Below are 15,887 nucleotides of genomic sequence, written 5' to 3'. Positions count from 1 at the left end.
GAGAAGAGAAGAGAAGAGAAGAGAAGAGAAGAGAAGAGAAGAGAAGAGAAGAGAAGAGAAGAGAAGAGAAGAGAAGAGAAGAGAAGAGAAGAGAAGAGAAGAGAAGAGAAGAGAAGAGAAGAGAAGAGAAGAGAAGAGAAGAGAAGAGAAGAGAAGAGAAGAGAAGAGAAGAGAAGAGAAGAGAAGAGAAGAGAAGAGAAGGGTCAGTATTGGGTCAGTATAGGGTCATAGTGGACAATGAAAATGCTGTAAGATCTTGGCAAATCACTTCTGCTGTGTTTCAAAAGCACCTAAAAGGTCAAACTGGAATGAAAGACATGTCACTTACTACTAAAATAACAAGCGGCAAACAAACAGATCTGGTTATTCTTCCGATGAACCTGCTTTGATAAACCTCACCTTTCCATCATAATTCTGCTGTACATACAGAAACCGCAAATGTCAAACACATCAACAGCAGAAGTGTTTTCAGCCCAGCCCAGCCCATAAAAGAAACGTTGTTTGGTCAGTAAGCAGAATTCATTTTTGTGGTAACACGCCTGTGGAGGAGGCAATGAAAGGTCTTACTGAAAATGATTGCTACTAACACGTCACATGTTTCTAGGATCTCTTTTCATGAAAACTAATGTTGTGCTGGATTCTCTACACAGGAATTGTTTTTCTAAAATTGTTAACAATTTGTAAGTCTCCACACAGGCAAAATAACTAAGAAAAAGGAAAGAGAACAGCATAATGCATAATTACCAATAAAAAAATAAGTGAAGAGAAAAAGTGTTTTGCAAAACCATCCTGTGTTATAATTTACCTTCATTCCCTCAATGCAGAAAAAAAAACAATCTGTATTGTCTTGTTTTCCAGTAAATATCTTAAACATCTTAAAAACAAGATGCATTTACTTTTTGGGGTAGGTAAGATTTTTAAAAATGTTCTAAATGTTTAAAAACTACATTTATTTGATCAAAAAAATAAATAAAAAAACGTAATATTGTGAAATATTATTAAATATTTAATATAAATAACAGCTTTCTATTTTTATATTTTAAGATGTAATTTATTCCTGTGATGCAAAGCTGAATTTTCAGCATCATTACTCCAGTCTTCAGTGTCACATGATCCTTCAGAAATCATTCTAATATGCTGATTTGTGTTTATTATCTTCTTATAATATGCTATAATCGATATATTATCATATATCAGTGATTACTGTTGAAAACAGTTGTGCTGAATCATATTTTAGCAAAAACACACAATTCTTTAATGTATAGAAAGTTCAAAAGAACAGAACGTATTCGAAACAGAATTGTTTAATGTCACGTTTAAACAATTTAAACCATCCTTGCTGAACATTAAAAACAAAATTTAGAGAAGTTTATATATGCTTACATGAAGAAACTACCAGAATACCAAAAGCAATATATCAATGTAAACTATAAACAAGTCTTAATATCCCCTCAAATTTATTGTTTTCAAGCATTTGTATGTATGTATGTATGTATGTATGTATTACTAGAAAACAAGAAAAACAGAATCAAAAATTCGTATTTGTGGATAAAAAAAAACAACAACCAGAAACAGAAAGATTTGCAAAGCAGTGCCTTTTATCCTACATTTCACCTTAGGTGTGACCTTTAAGGTCGCTGGAATCGTTCCAGCGCATGCAGTGAGATGACATTTACGAAATTCCAGGTATTGTGTCTTGTATTCAAATTCACTCTATAAAAGAAGCCGGCGTTCTCCTTCCTTCATTTACTGACCTGTCAGAGCAGACGCAGACAGAAAGTCTCAGTCAGCATGGCTTCCTCCTACTCCACCCGCAGCAGCTACATGTCCTCCAGCGGCTCCATGCGCATGTCCACGTCTAGCGTGGGAAGCAGCCGTGTGAGCAAAGTGAGGGCCGGGAGCGTGTACGGCGGCGCAGGAGGTTCAGGGGTCCGTATCTCCAAGGCCACTCACTCTGTTGGAGGTTTCAGCATGTCAGGATCGGCAGACAACAGCATCATTGGCAATGAGAAACTCACCATGCAGAGCCTCAATGACCGTCTGGCTACTTACCTGGTCAAAGTGCGCTCACTGGAGAAGGCCAACGCTGATCTGGAGCTGAAGATCCGCCAGTTCCTAGATGGCAAAGCCTCCCCTGTTGCACGTGACTACAGCACCTACTTTGTCACCATACAGGATCTTCAGGCTAAGGTATATTATGTTTTTCAGGATTACATGCTATAAAATATCCTAAATATGGAGCAAAAAAGGAAATATATGTTGATTTATATGTCCAGATCATGGCATCCATTCAGATGAAGGGTGGAATCCATCTCAGCATTGACAACACCAGCCTGGCCATTAATGATTTCAAAATGAAGTGAGTCTTTCCAGCAGATTCAATGCTTATTGCATGTTTTCGACACAAGCATAGCAGAAAATCGACTGATAGCAACATAATGCAGTACGCACTACGCAGAAAAGGAAATTTAGGATTTTGGTATTTATTTATTTATTTTCATTAAACATGTATAGAATATAGAATAAATGTTTCATATTCTTCAAAGATCAAACCGATATAAGTTGTAATAGAACAATGCAAAACTGCAGCATTTTTCCTTGTGGTCTCCAGAGTTATTATAGTGAAGTAAAGTAAAGCAAAGTAAAATAAAATAAAATGAATTTTAACTGAAGTCAAGGCAACATTTCTCATTTGCATTTAGTTTAGCTTGATGTGCTAAAATAACTAAAAGTAAAACTTTAATAAAAATTTATTTAAAAAAACTATAGACATTTAAAAAAAATAATAATAAAAATGACAAAAACAACAAAATTACTAAAATGTTAAAATAAAAACTGGGGGGAAAAACGAATTCAAACTATTAATTATAACTATAATATTATCTCAATGATACTAAAATAAGACTGGTGGTCTCATATTTAAACCCCAAAGGTTTCATATTATACCATGACATTTTGACAGTTAATATTATATCTGTGACCATATCATTTACAATATTGTTTTAACTGTTAATTGTTTTCTGCATAAATTATTTATAAAAAAATTATAGCAAGCTTCGTATAAGAGTTCTACACTAGAGAATGTATACAATAGCATGAGTGTTGCATTGAATCAGTTTTACCTGAGTTTGGAGGTGCACCTTGTGTCCAGTGTTAGTGTTTTTTAAAAAGCATGTTTCTGACAGATATGAAACCGAGCTGGCCATGCGTCAGTCAGTGGAAGCAGACATTGCCGGCCTGAAGAGCGTGCTTGATGAGCTCAACATCACCAGAAAAGACCTCGCCATGCAGATCGAAGGGCTGAAGGAGGAGCTGGTCTATCTGAAGAAGAATCATGAGGAGGTGCATAATGATTTTGTGAAAATGTATATAGTAGTAGAATAACATATTATATATACATGTAACCTAAAATAAGATACATTGACCTGAGAAGCAAAGCTGCATGGATATCATTTTAAATTATTTCAGATTTTGTACTATAAATAGGTCACTATCAAGTAAGCAAATAATATAATTTTTAATTCAAAAGAAAATGTTTTTAAAAATGTTAAATTAAAAAACATTTTTTTTTAATTATTATTAAAAAAAAAAGCATAATAGCAGCATTTGCCAATTTAATTCAAATGATATTTTCTGAAAACACATCTTAATATTGTATACAACTTTGCTGCTCAAGTGAAATTCGAGATATATATCAAGACATATTTTCATACATTTTTACTGGAAAAAAAAAAGAGACTAAACATTTTGTATGATTTGTTACAATTTACATATTTTTAGTGCTGTTAAATATGACAATGTTTACCAGTGAGGTTACTGGAGACTTGACATGAATATAAATATATTCTTAGGATATGTTGGCCACACGTGCACAAATGAGCGGACAGGTTCACGTCGAGGTCGATGCAGCTCCACAGCAAGATCTCACCAAGATCCTGGCAGAAATCCGTGAGCACTACGAAGCAGTCACAGCGAAAAACCAAAGAGATCTGGAGCACTGGTTCAAGACAAAGGCGAGATTTATCAAAACATACAGGGACAGAAGCCTTTAATGTGCTTTTCATGACCAAATGGTGTGAGACCGCTTGTTTCAAGTAAGCAATCTCTTTCTGCTTTTTATTTCAGACGGAAACTCTGAAACAAGAAGTTGTCACCAGCACCACAGACCTGAAAACATCTCGCACTGAAATCAATACGGTCAAATCCACACTACAGTCTTTGTAAATCGAACTCCAGTCCCTCTTAGCCATGGTCAGTGATATGGAATTGGCCATTTCTGTGGTAATATTCGTGTTTTAGTATGACTTTATTCTGAATTCGCATGTTCTTATTACTGTAGAAAGCGTCTTTGGAGGTCACATTGAACGACACCAAGAATCGTTATTCCATGAAGCTGTCCAGCTACCAACATCAGGTGAGTAGAATTGCAATTAACAAAAACGATATATAATTTACTCACCCTCATGTCATTCCAAACCTGTATGTCTTTTTTTTTTTCTCTGTGGAACACAAGTAGATATTATTCAGTGCATCTTAAAAGATGGCGGAACAAACGTTTTAAAGAAACAAAACAACTTGTTTTTTGTGCTCCCAGGTCACCATCCTGGAAGAGCAGATAGTCCAACTCCGTGCCGATCTGGAGCGCCAGCGTCAGGACTACCAGATACTCCTGGACATCAAGACCAGACTGGAGCTGGAGATTGCTGAGTACAGGAGACTGCTGGATGGAGAAGCCACGTGAGTTGATCTGTTCCCTGTCATTCAGAACCAAATCATTCAAAAAGCAGTTAAAATGTCCCAGGAACACACTATACTATTATCATTATAGTTCAAATGAAAGCCTCTAACTGTTGTTTTTCCTCTACAGCGTCAAAACAACCTTCAGTTCCACCTCGAGGACAAAAGTCATCACAGTCGTGGAAGAGGTTGTAGATGGAAAAGTGGTCTCCAGCTCCACGTCCTCATCCATGTCTGACAGTCGCAGACTTTGATTGGCTGTAATGCCTGTTTGTGTTTGCAGTATGCACAAAACTGGAAACCAAATTAAATAAAACGCCATTTAAACTCTATTCTGCTGGAGTTTATTCATTTATTTTTCTAAAATTATGCATATTAAGTCAAGACTAGGTCATATAAAAAAGTGATTAAATTACCTTTTTTTTTTGCAGAAAGTATGCATTTCAGTCAATATCTAAGGAAGCCACTATAATTACACATCTTTTTTTAATTTCATCTTTTTTTTTTATCCTCCATCTATTATCATTTACTTTTTGAATGATAATAGACATAGGATAAAAGTATATCTTATGAAGTAAATAAGTATCTCATATGTTGATTTAAAATGACTTTACCTAATAGGCCTATCGGGAAATGGTAATGGCGTTTACAGGTTCTTCATGACTCTTACACTTTTGTCACATCTTCATTACGTCCAACAATCCACTAGACTAGGCATTTTAACATTTGTATTTTTCATGAAATAAAAAAAAGACATACCACAACCCTTACGAAAATTAACCATGGTTTTACTACCAAAAAAAAACATGTTTTACTTTACAAATTAACCATGGCTTTGCTAAACTAGTTAAATCATGGTATTTTTAGTAAAACTGTGGTTACACAAATGGTAATTAATACGCCAAAAAACAAGGTTTTTACTATAATAAAAGCATGGTTAATTTTCGAAAGGGAAACAGCAGGTGGCGCTTGAATGTCGAATAACGTTTGGCTTTCTTCATTCCCCCCCGTTTTATCCTTGATGTTCACAAGCAAACCTGTCTTGGAGACATTAACAGTGCTTCATGAACAACTTCATAACATTTACAGTCTGTTAGTCTCAAATACATGTGTAATGTGATTATAATAGGCTACACGTCCAGTGTTAAATCTGTGAAGCCAAAAAAAAAAAAACGGTTATGCAAAGCGACGAAAATGCAGGTTACAAGGTAGTTCCATAAAGCAATTATGCAGTTTTGTGTATTTTTGCCAATTTGGAGCCCCTTAGGTAAATGTGTAGAATTAACTGTCGTAAACAGTCGTAATTACCGTGGATAGCGGTACACGCATAGATATGTATATCTATGGATACACGTGCATTTGTTGCTGCCCTAAATCAATTCGCCCTTTTCGCGGAATTTTGTACCCGCTCTTCAAACTTACTGCAAGAACTGACGTTTGGGAAAGATACAGAAGACAACTTCGACTTATTAGACGATATATTTCAAGGTAAAAACGTACTTACTGTTGCTTTTATCTTGTGAGTGGAAGTGTTGATGACAAACCTCTAATGATGAGCTGACCGCGCTGTGACCTAATCCTGGATATGAAAATGATACTGAGACGGTTGCGTCCTACAAATGTTAATAACTGTTTTCACCTCTTTTGGAAATCAAACATCACTTTTAGGTCAGTATTAAACATTTAAATGGCAGCTTTTAGATTAAAAACACCTTATAGTTCACTTCAGTAAGCTATATCCTCGTGGCATTCAGTGTTGCAAAATACCATAAATATCAGCCAGCAGTGAATACAGATCTGACTCAGAAAACCATGCTAGGTAAAACACAGCTTGAAGTCATTCCGGGTTGTCCGCAACAACTCCTCAAAGATGCATTTAGTTCACTAACTGCATGGATAATTACCCTGGAACAGCTGGGAGTTCAGTGGGAATTCAGCCTTTGTGGTTTTGTATCATCAGTCCACATCCTTAAACATGAAGCTACTGGCAACTCATTTCACTGTTCCCTACACGTCTGAATCATTTAGCATTAATGAAGCTGAAGTACTTACACAAGCCATGCACGGACAATAAAAACTGCCTGTAAAATAAAAAAATAACCATATGTTGAGTTTTACTTGACTTAAGAAGGTCAACATCCGTGTTGCCGCAATCTGTCATTTTTAACCCACGCACAACTAGGGAAAAAAGGCTCCAGATCTTTTCAGTTTATGCTAAGTTTACTTAAGCCTATATTAGACTGGCTACCTTGTGAAAGAGGAGACTATTGGGACACCAATTAGGTGATAACTATTTGGAGTCAAACAAAACAAGTTCAGTGATTCTCACAGGACCTGCAAATATCATCAGTGCTGGAGATAAAACATGTGCAGACCCACAGAATTACATTAAAATAAACACACATCAATGCCGCAAATTAATATGTATGGGGAGAAAGATTACATTTCTAACTTTTACATTCTTGGAAGAATGCACGTTGCTTTTATTTATACTCGAACATCCAATTCGCCAATTTCTCAACTCCAAATAACTCCACTGTTGAGAACTTTTTTACAGCTATTAAACTTTACGTTGTGTTGCGGATTAACTACTTTTAAAACCCAATTTGATTGAAAACGCATGTGCATTCCCTGTTTCTCTGTAACAAAAACCTCCGTTTAAGAAATTCCACAGAGATGACTGAGCTATAGTCAACAAATTGTTCTAAACATTTTATGACTCATAAGAATGACATGTAAATATAAAAATCACAAAATGTTTAAACAGCAACTGAGACCTAATAAGAAGTGAGAAAGAAGCTTCGTTCTTCTACCACTTACATTCATCCACATCTATGCAATCAATTTTTTTCTGGATTGGAGGTAGACCAAAACCTACAGGTGCAGAAGTTGTTTAATTTACAGTTTAATTGATGCTGTTTGAACAATTGGCCGCAAGAGTCAAAGATGAGATACTCAATAAATCCCAAAATAGCCACACTTAAACAATAAAACTAAAACAAAAAGTTATTTTTATGACTAAGCAGGCAACACACACCAACCTTAAAGGGATAGTTCACCCAAAAATGAAAATTCTGTCATTAATTACTCACCCTCATGTCGTTCCAAACCCGTAAGGCCTTCGTTCATCTTCGGAACACAAATTAAGATATTTTTATGAATTCCGAGAGCTCTCTGACCCTCCCATAGACAGCAAGGATCCTTACACGATCAAGGTCCAGAAACGTAGTAAGGACATCGTTAGGACATTCATCTCCTCTGCGTCACCCTGGCACCATTTTGGAGAGTATCACATGCGTAAACAACGTATCCGCGTACATACGTTGTTTACGTATGTGATACTCTCCAAAATGGTGTCAGGGTGACACGGAGGAGACGAATTGTTGAATAATGTTGTTATTTTTGTTTTCTTTGTGCACAACGTAACTTCGTAAAATTACAGTTGAACCACTGGTGTCACATGAATTATTTTAACGATGTCCCAACTACGTTTCTGGACCTCGATTGTGTAAGGATCCTTGCTGTCTATGGGAGGGTCAGAGAGCTCTCGGAATTCATCAAAAAAGAGGAGACGTAAGGTATGAAAACATAATGAAACATATATATTTTATAATATATTTATATATATTGTAGCTTTTATAAAAAAAAAACAAAAACAAAAAAAAGAGTAATACTTTTGAGACATAATGAGGTTTCTTTTAGCTACTATCGTTACTGCCACTGCTAAGATCGGGCCGTTCTTTTTTGTGAATCTGCTCGTGTGCTTTGAGATGACCTGATTGGCTGAAATTCTTCCCGCACTGCTGGCAAGTGTACGGCCGTTCGCCCGTGTGAATTTGCTGGTGTGCTTTAAGATGTCCCAAGCGACCGAAACTTTTGCCGCACTGGGTGCAGCCGAACGGTCTTACCCCGGAGTGAATCTTCTCGTGTGTTCTGAGGACCCCTGAATTGCTGAAAGTTTTGCCACACTGGGAGCAGCTGTAGGGCTTCTCGCCTGTGTGGATTTGCTGGTGATTGCGGTAACTCGACTCTTTAGTGAAGCTCTTGCCGCACAGTGAACAGCAGAAGGGCCGCTCTCCCGTGTGGCTCAACTGGTGGGCTTTGAGTTCCTTCGTTTGGCCGAAGCAATTAAAACTCACCCTCCAGTTGTTCCAAACCTGTGAGTTTCTTTTTTCTGTTGAACACAAAAGAAGATACTTTGAAGAATGTTGGTAACCAAACCGTTGACAGTAGCCTTTGACTTCCATAGTACTTTTTCTCATCATATGGTTACCGTCAACTTTTTGGTTACCAACAATCTTCAAAATATCTTCTTTTGTGTTCAACAGTAAAAAGAAACTTATACAGGTTTGCAATAAAAATAAAAAAATTTAAAATAATTTTCATTTTTGGGTTAACTATCCCTTTTATATTAAGTATTCCGTCTATTTTGTTAGCCACTGCTGTAAATAAAGGCATGGGTGAGAAATGTCTTCAAATGCACAATGGAAATACAGGAACTCAATGAATTCTAAATAAAAAAATAACAGCAGATTTGTTTTGTTGTTGTTTTTTTACATTAGTTTCTTTTAATAATTAATTCCAGTACATGGTTTAAGAATTACATATTATCAATAAACGTGTACACTGAGTATTTTACTGGAGGAAAGAAACTAGAATGGCACTCACTACGACACTGATCAGACAAGATACAAAGACTCTCTGTAAGCTCACTGATCCCAAACATAGACACTTTCATAAGAGAAAATCTGTCACAACTGTACCCAAAAGAAGATATTAAGAAAAGAAGAGGAGACGTAAGGTATGAAAACATAATGAAACATATATATTTTATAATATATTTATATATATTGTAGCTTTTATAAAAAAAAAACAAAAACAAAAAAAAGAGTAATACTTTTGAGACATAATGAGGTTTCTTTTAGCTACTATCGTTACTGCCACTGCTAAGATCGGGCCGTTCTTTTTTGTGAATCTGCTCGTGTGCTTTGAGATGACCTGATTGGCTGAAATTCTTCCCGCACTGCTGGCAAGTGTACGGCCGTTCGCCCGTGTGAATTTGCTGGTGTGCTTTAAGATGTCCCAAGCGACCGAAACTTTTGCCGCACTGGGTGCAGCCGAACGGTTTTTCCCCGGAGTGAATCTTCTCGTGTGTTCTGAGGACCCCTGAATTGCTGAAAGTTTTGCCACACTGGGAGCAGCTGTAGGGCTTCTCGCCTGTGTGGATTTGCTGGTGATTGCGGTAACTCGACTCTTTAGTGAAGCTCTTGCCGCACAGTGAACAGCAGAAGGGCCGCTCTCCCGTGTGGCTCAACTGGTGGGCTTTGAGTTCCTTCGTTTGGCCGAAGCTCTTACCGCACTCTGCGCAACTGAATGGCTTCTCGCCCGTGTGCAGTCGCTGGTGCGAGCGGAGATCGTCCGCTTTGGTGAAACCCTTCGGGCAGTGCGCGCAAGTGTAAGGTTTTTGCCCCGTGTGGATGAGCTGGTGCCTTTTCAAGTTACCAGCCTGCCCGAAGCTCTTCCCGCACTGGGAGCAGGTGTAAGGCCTCTCGCCGGTATGGATGCGTTGGTGAGTCTTCAGGTTACCCAGGGTGCTGAAGTTCTTCCCGCACTGAGTGCAGGAGAATGGCTTCTCACCTGTGAGGTTGCGAGGTTTGCGTGGAGTCGGCGCATGGCCTTTTGTGCTGGTTTGGTTGTGCGCGGCAGTCGCTTTGCTCGCCTGGACGGACGTCAGTTCGTAAAGGTTTCCCGATTGGAAATCCGAGTCCATTTTCCCCATGCTGTCGATGACGGTTTCAGGCCGGAGCTTGTTGAGTTCGGTGCGCAGCTCCGCCATGTGAATCGACTCCAAGCCATTCATCTCGGTCTTGATGTGGCTGGACATGAGGTTGGGCTCGTACTCGGTCTTGATGGCGCCGAGCTCGCTGGCGTAGTAGCTGTGGAGGTCCGAATGTTGCTCCGACTTGATGTACTCCAAGCTGTCCGAGACGTGAGTGATGTAGTCGAACACCAGACTGGGTTCGTAGTGTGACTTGTAGGAGTCCAGCTCCGTGCTGTGGAAGGAATGGAGGTCGCTGTGGTGCTCCGATTTGATGTAGTCCAGGCCGCTGATCTCCATCTTGATCTGTTCGGAGCCCAGCTCGGCCGTGCTCAGGGGCTGGATCACAGACAGGTCCACCGTGCAGATGGGGTCGAGGTCGAGGTCGAGGTCGGGCTCGCTTTTGATGCACGGCAGCATAGCCATGGGCTCCACGATCTCTGAGGCCAGCGAGCTGAGCGTCGGCGTGCTACATTCTGACGACAGCATGGTCAGGGTTGGCGTGGTGCACTCTGCTTGTAAAGGGTCAAGCGGAGGGGGCGTACCGCACTCCGACACCAAATTGTTTAGTCCTAAAGTGATGCATTCTGTCTCCAACTCTGCCATCCTGGTGGAAACTACTCCACCGCCTGACCAAAGCGTCTGTTATGAGTATTATACCTTACTTTCACACAGATAAAAGCGGGGTTCCTGAGTGGGGATCGTCACCACTGCCACGACAACCTCTGGCCTGGGTTAGGAACAACGGTGATTCCCCTGGCTCCTGGATGGGGAAATAAAAGACAAAAACAATTCAATGCACAGCATTTAAACACCAAATGAATGTTCCTTTATTTAGATACAAAATCGTAAAACTATGCAAAACATTTTAAACAATGGAACCAAATTTTCTCCATTTTTTTTGTGCTAAAATTCTTGTATTATTGCTCATTTGGGTCTAGAATTATGTTTGTTTTTCTTTATTATTTGTAATGAGTATTTGAACTTTTCCCCCCTATATTAGCTGTGTAATTGGAGGTGTGGCCTTTATTAGCAGCTGTAAGCATTCTTAATGCATTTTTTTTTACATTTACTGAGCCTGAGGAAGTTAATTGACCAAAAACATTGCTAATAAAATTTCATTATGATGCAAGTTTTATATATTTTTTGACATTAGTGCAAAATGTATTAAAGTTGGAAGAGAACCAACACACATCACAATTATTACACGGTCAAGTAATTTTAGTCAGAAAACAGACCTGGTGCTTTTTCTGTGGAGGGTGAAGATTAAATCCAATCACTATTTTTATGTTTTTAAAAGCAGACTTAACACTTTAATTGGCATTTGAACAGGTTTGCAATTTTGGGTATTATATTATTTGTTTTTAGTATGGTCTTTTCTATGTAATGTTTTATGTATCTTTTTTTTTTTCCTCCTGTACAGCACTTTGGTCTTCCTTTGTATTTTTTAATGTGCTTTATAAATACAGATTGGGTTGAATTGACACATGGTGGACAATTTCATATTTTTTTATCTGTATATTTTAACATGTGCTGGGAAATATAGTTTGGTCACACGTCTGTTTTATCACAAACCAGCTAAATATTATTTTCTGGCTAACTTTATTGCTACTTTTCATAAACAAACAAATGCATGCAAACTAATTTGTACCATTAGCATTCACAATTGCAGCTTATGAAGCAATTTGTTTTCATCATTATTGTTTAATTGAATAGCTTCGGAGTTTTCCATTGGTAATTATGACTTTATGATAGCATTCATGTACACTGATCTCACAAATGCAGTTATTCCGATATTACTTGAATGGACCTTGTGCAGACTTAAAGGGTTAGTTCACCAAAAATTAGGCTGTGTTTTACTCACCTCAGAGCCATCCTAGGAGTATATGACTTTCTTCTTTCAGACGAATCCAGTCGGAGTTATATTAAAAATTGTCTTTGGTCTTTCAAGCTGTTTAATGCCACTCAGTGGGTGTTGCATTGCTTCAGTCCAAAAGAAGTTAAATAAAAAGCACCCATCCATAAAAAAAATGTCTCACACGGCTCCGGGGGGGGGGGAACAAAGGCCTCCTGTAGCGAATCGATGCTTTTTTGTAAGAAAAATATCCATATTCAAAACGTAATAATCACTTTAATCTAGCTTGCGCCAGCAGTTGTACACGGAAGCAGCTCCGGGAGCATGACGTATGAGTTCTGCGTTGCTCGTGAAAACCAACGTTTGTTTACAGGATCAAAGGAAGCAAAGTTTCCTTACTTTAGCAAAGGAAAACCAGTCTCCTCTTGGCTTATATCGAAATCCTCTGACATTCTTCTTTACAAATCCTCGTTTTGTACTTCTAATTAGTGACCGTTGTTTTGTTTTGATCTCTCCGCTGCGTTTCCGCGTGCGTCACTTCTGAGCGGCGCATGCGCAAAGCCGACCTCATTTGTCATCCGCCTGGAACTGCTTCCGTTTACAACAGTGAGCGCAAGCTAGATTAAAGTGATTATTACGTTTTGAATATGGATATTTTTCTAACAAAAACGCATCGATTCGCTACAGGAGGCCTTTGTTCATCCCCCTCCCCCCCCCGGAGCAATGTGAGACACTTTTTTTTTATGGATGGGCGCTTTTTATTTCACTTCTTTTGGACTGAAGCACTGCAACACCCACTGACTGCAATGATAGAGCTTGTAATAGCCAGGGCAATTTTTAATCTAACTCCGACTGGATTCGTCTGAAAGAAGAAAATCATATACACCTAGGATGCTTTGGGGGTGAGTAAAACACAGCCTAATTTTCATTTTTGGGTGAACTAACCCTTTAAGCTGTCAAAATGTAATCTACTTTAAAGGGAAAATTTAGCATTTCAAGTAATGCTCAATTAAACACTGATTCACATTTGTTATTTTGCATGTACTTCAAAAGTAATTTCAAAATGGCTGTTGTTTGCATGGCTTGAATGCATGTGACAAACATGTTTACGCAAAACACAAAATTACACAAACCCTTGGTATATTTTTGCTCTGCAGAACACTAATACATGCTTACAGCATGTATCATGAACGAGAACAATAACCTGACATAAGCATCCACCCATTAAGATGTCAAAGTCAATCTGACACATTGCAGGGGCATTACAACCAGATGTTCCCATCATAATTTATTATTAAAGAGTCGCACAAAATAAAAATACCATGCAAATTTGTGAGGGAATAAGACAAAGGCGCGGGATTCAAGCTTATAAATGTATAATTACAATGTCGTGGCATTTGTGTAATTGTCTGTGCCGACTGATTGAAAGTACACATTTTAGGCCGGCGAAAAACAAAGATAACAAAAATAAAAAGATAAAGAAACTTGACGTAAAAGTGCGTTGTAAAAACGCGCAAAAGCTCGTCGATTTTACTGGAAATCACTAAAGCAACTAGTCAAGGTAGCTTCGCTAGTTCGCCACGCATCATGCACTTTTCTGCTGCCTTTCTTGAATCTGGCGGCGTTTTTGCACACAATAAATCTTTTGCTTTTTTTTTTTTCTTACGAGAGAACGTTTTAATCCATGACGCCCTGGAACGGAGAGCGTGCGATACAAACACAGAACGGGGTGCCAATAGCGGGTATATCGGCATGCAAGGGCGCGTTTCGGTGTTTCCAGCGGTGGTGATGAAGAACATACAAAGGCAGGAGGGTAAAAATGCCACAGTTTCAGCGTGCGCGAGCCAGTGGCCATCTTGTTTGTAGCAGAACGTCGCTGCATCAGCCAGCTGAACGATCCGCTGAGGGAAAGTTGAGCCAGCTTCAACTTCTGAACGCAAACATCGACTCGTTCACCTTTGCATAACAATGCAAAACGCTCGCTGAGATAGAAGAGCGTACGTGGTGAGTTGCATGACTTGCGCGGTTCATGCACGCTCTCATCACCACCTATCAGGAGAGACAGGAGGAAAAAAAGATGAAAATAGCAGAACGCGAATAAAACCGATCGGGAGAACGCCTCGGCGATTTTTTTTACCTGTTCATTTTTTATTTTTTTTTGCGGCCGTCAACGCGCCGTAAGCGGAACCCACATCAAACCCCTGCCGGACCCGCCACGTCCACCTCGGCCCCAGCGTCCTGCAGCCTCCTTGTCGGCTGTCGCACACACTCCTTCTCTTTCGCTCTCTCCTCCCTCTCATTGACTAATTCCGCTTCGTTTTCACTCCCGTTGTCGCTTTCCTCCGGGTTTGAGCCGTTTCACTTCCGTCGTAAAAATGTAAATGCGCGCGCAGCGGTACAGTTCACTTAGCTGATACTTTGTTTACTTCCTACAAATGCTCGTTTTCGTGCGTGTTATTCGAAGACGAGGCCGCGATGAATACAATAAACATCTGCACAGGTTTAGAAAATGTGTTTTGTGCAACCAGATGTCTCGTTCCTTCTCTGGCTAATTTAATGCTATCATCATCATACATCATCTGAAGGAAAAGATACATCAGCAGTTACTCATAACAAAAGCTCAGGACTAGAGAGGAGAATCACATGCTCTGGCACTCCACAGTTGTTATGGAGTGGATGGATAGTGCATGATTGTCATTAATCAATGATATGTAAATGATGAGACCTGCATTCTATTGCACAGGACAAAGGGGTTGTAAAAAATCAAATGAGTGTCAGTTCCTATTATGCATAATAGTACATATGTGAAATATAACCATTGATAAGAGAAAAATGTGAAACGGATTTAAATAAAAATGCTTAATAAGGACTACTGATATATGAAAAAATGCATAATGTAATGAATTTCAAATAAAAATAATCTACACAAACTAAATTATTATTTATTTCACTTTATTGTATTTTTATATGAATTGTTATTCGTTTAGCCCATTGGAACCAGATGTGATTGTTTTCAAAAGTGGAGTTCTAGAATGGAGTTATGAAGTTTAAAGATAATAATAAATGGAAAATATTATTTAATTCTGCAAATGTAAATGCTACATTACCTTTATGCATAAAATTCCTTTAATATGAATCCTATGCAGAAAATAGAAATAATGCAAAATAATTTGCTGCACAAAATATTGCCATTATTAAGAGCAAGCAGTGAAATTGAATCAAATAAAAAAACATATAAGAGGCGTTGATATTCGTTGTTCTGTGCATTTTTTTCAATGACAAAAAAAATCTTGCATTGTCAAACAAGTTCCTACTGCTCTCAACATGAATAACAGGCAGTCTGGGTTACACTGTCTGGATATAGTAGTGTATAATGAGAATCAGAATCACTCATTCCACAGAATGATTTCTACACAATAACCAATGTCTTTCTCATTTAAAAATGTGTAATACATAAAAGAAAGCAAATGCACTCCT

At 38.5% G+C, this 15,887-nt stretch overlaps 1 protein-coding gene and 1 pseudogene across 2 annotated transcripts; one reads left to right on the top strand and one right to left on the bottom strand.

Moving 5' to 3' along the window:
• The first annotated feature begins 1,730 nt into the window (after nucleotides 1–1,730).
• On the top strand, nucleotides 1,731–5,064 carry LOC107727716 (keratin, type I cytoskeletal 13-like; annotated as a pseudogene).
• A 4,266-nt stretch (nucleotides 5,065–9,330) lies between these two features.
• LOC107727714 (zinc finger protein 883-like) lies at nucleotides 9,331–14,953 on the bottom strand. Of its 2 annotated transcripts, XM_016537663.1 has the most exons (3): nucleotides 14,548–14,953; nucleotides 14,077–14,459; nucleotides 9,331–11,318 (listed from the first exon to the last, which is right to left on the bottom strand). In XM_016537663.1, the coding sequence occupies exon 3, from the start codon at nucleotides 11,159–11,161 to the stop codon at nucleotides 9,659–9,661; it is 1,503 nt and encodes a 500-aa protein (XP_016393149.1). In that variant the 5' UTR covers nucleotides 11,162–11,318; nucleotides 14,077–14,459; nucleotides 14,548–14,953; the 3' UTR covers nucleotides 9,331–9,658. The 2 variants fall into 2 exon arrangements, with proteins under 2 accessions (XP_016393149.1, XP_016393150.1); XM_016537664.1 differs by lacking the exon at nucleotides 14,077–14,459.
• Nucleotides 14,954–15,887: the final 934 nt, after the last annotated feature.

The sequence above is a fragment of the Sinocyclocheilus rhinocerous genome, unplaced genomic scaffold (assembly GCF_001515625.1).
Source record: "Sinocyclocheilus rhinocerous isolate Xijiao unplaced genomic scaffold, SAMN03320098_v1.1 scaffold1028, whole genome shotgun sequence".
Classification (NCBI taxonomy): domain Eukaryota; kingdom Metazoa; phylum Chordata; class Actinopteri; order Cypriniformes; family Cyprinidae; genus Sinocyclocheilus; species Sinocyclocheilus rhinocerous.
Note: the sequence above shows the minus strand (reverse complement) of the source record. Positions and strands in the feature narration are given on the sequence as shown.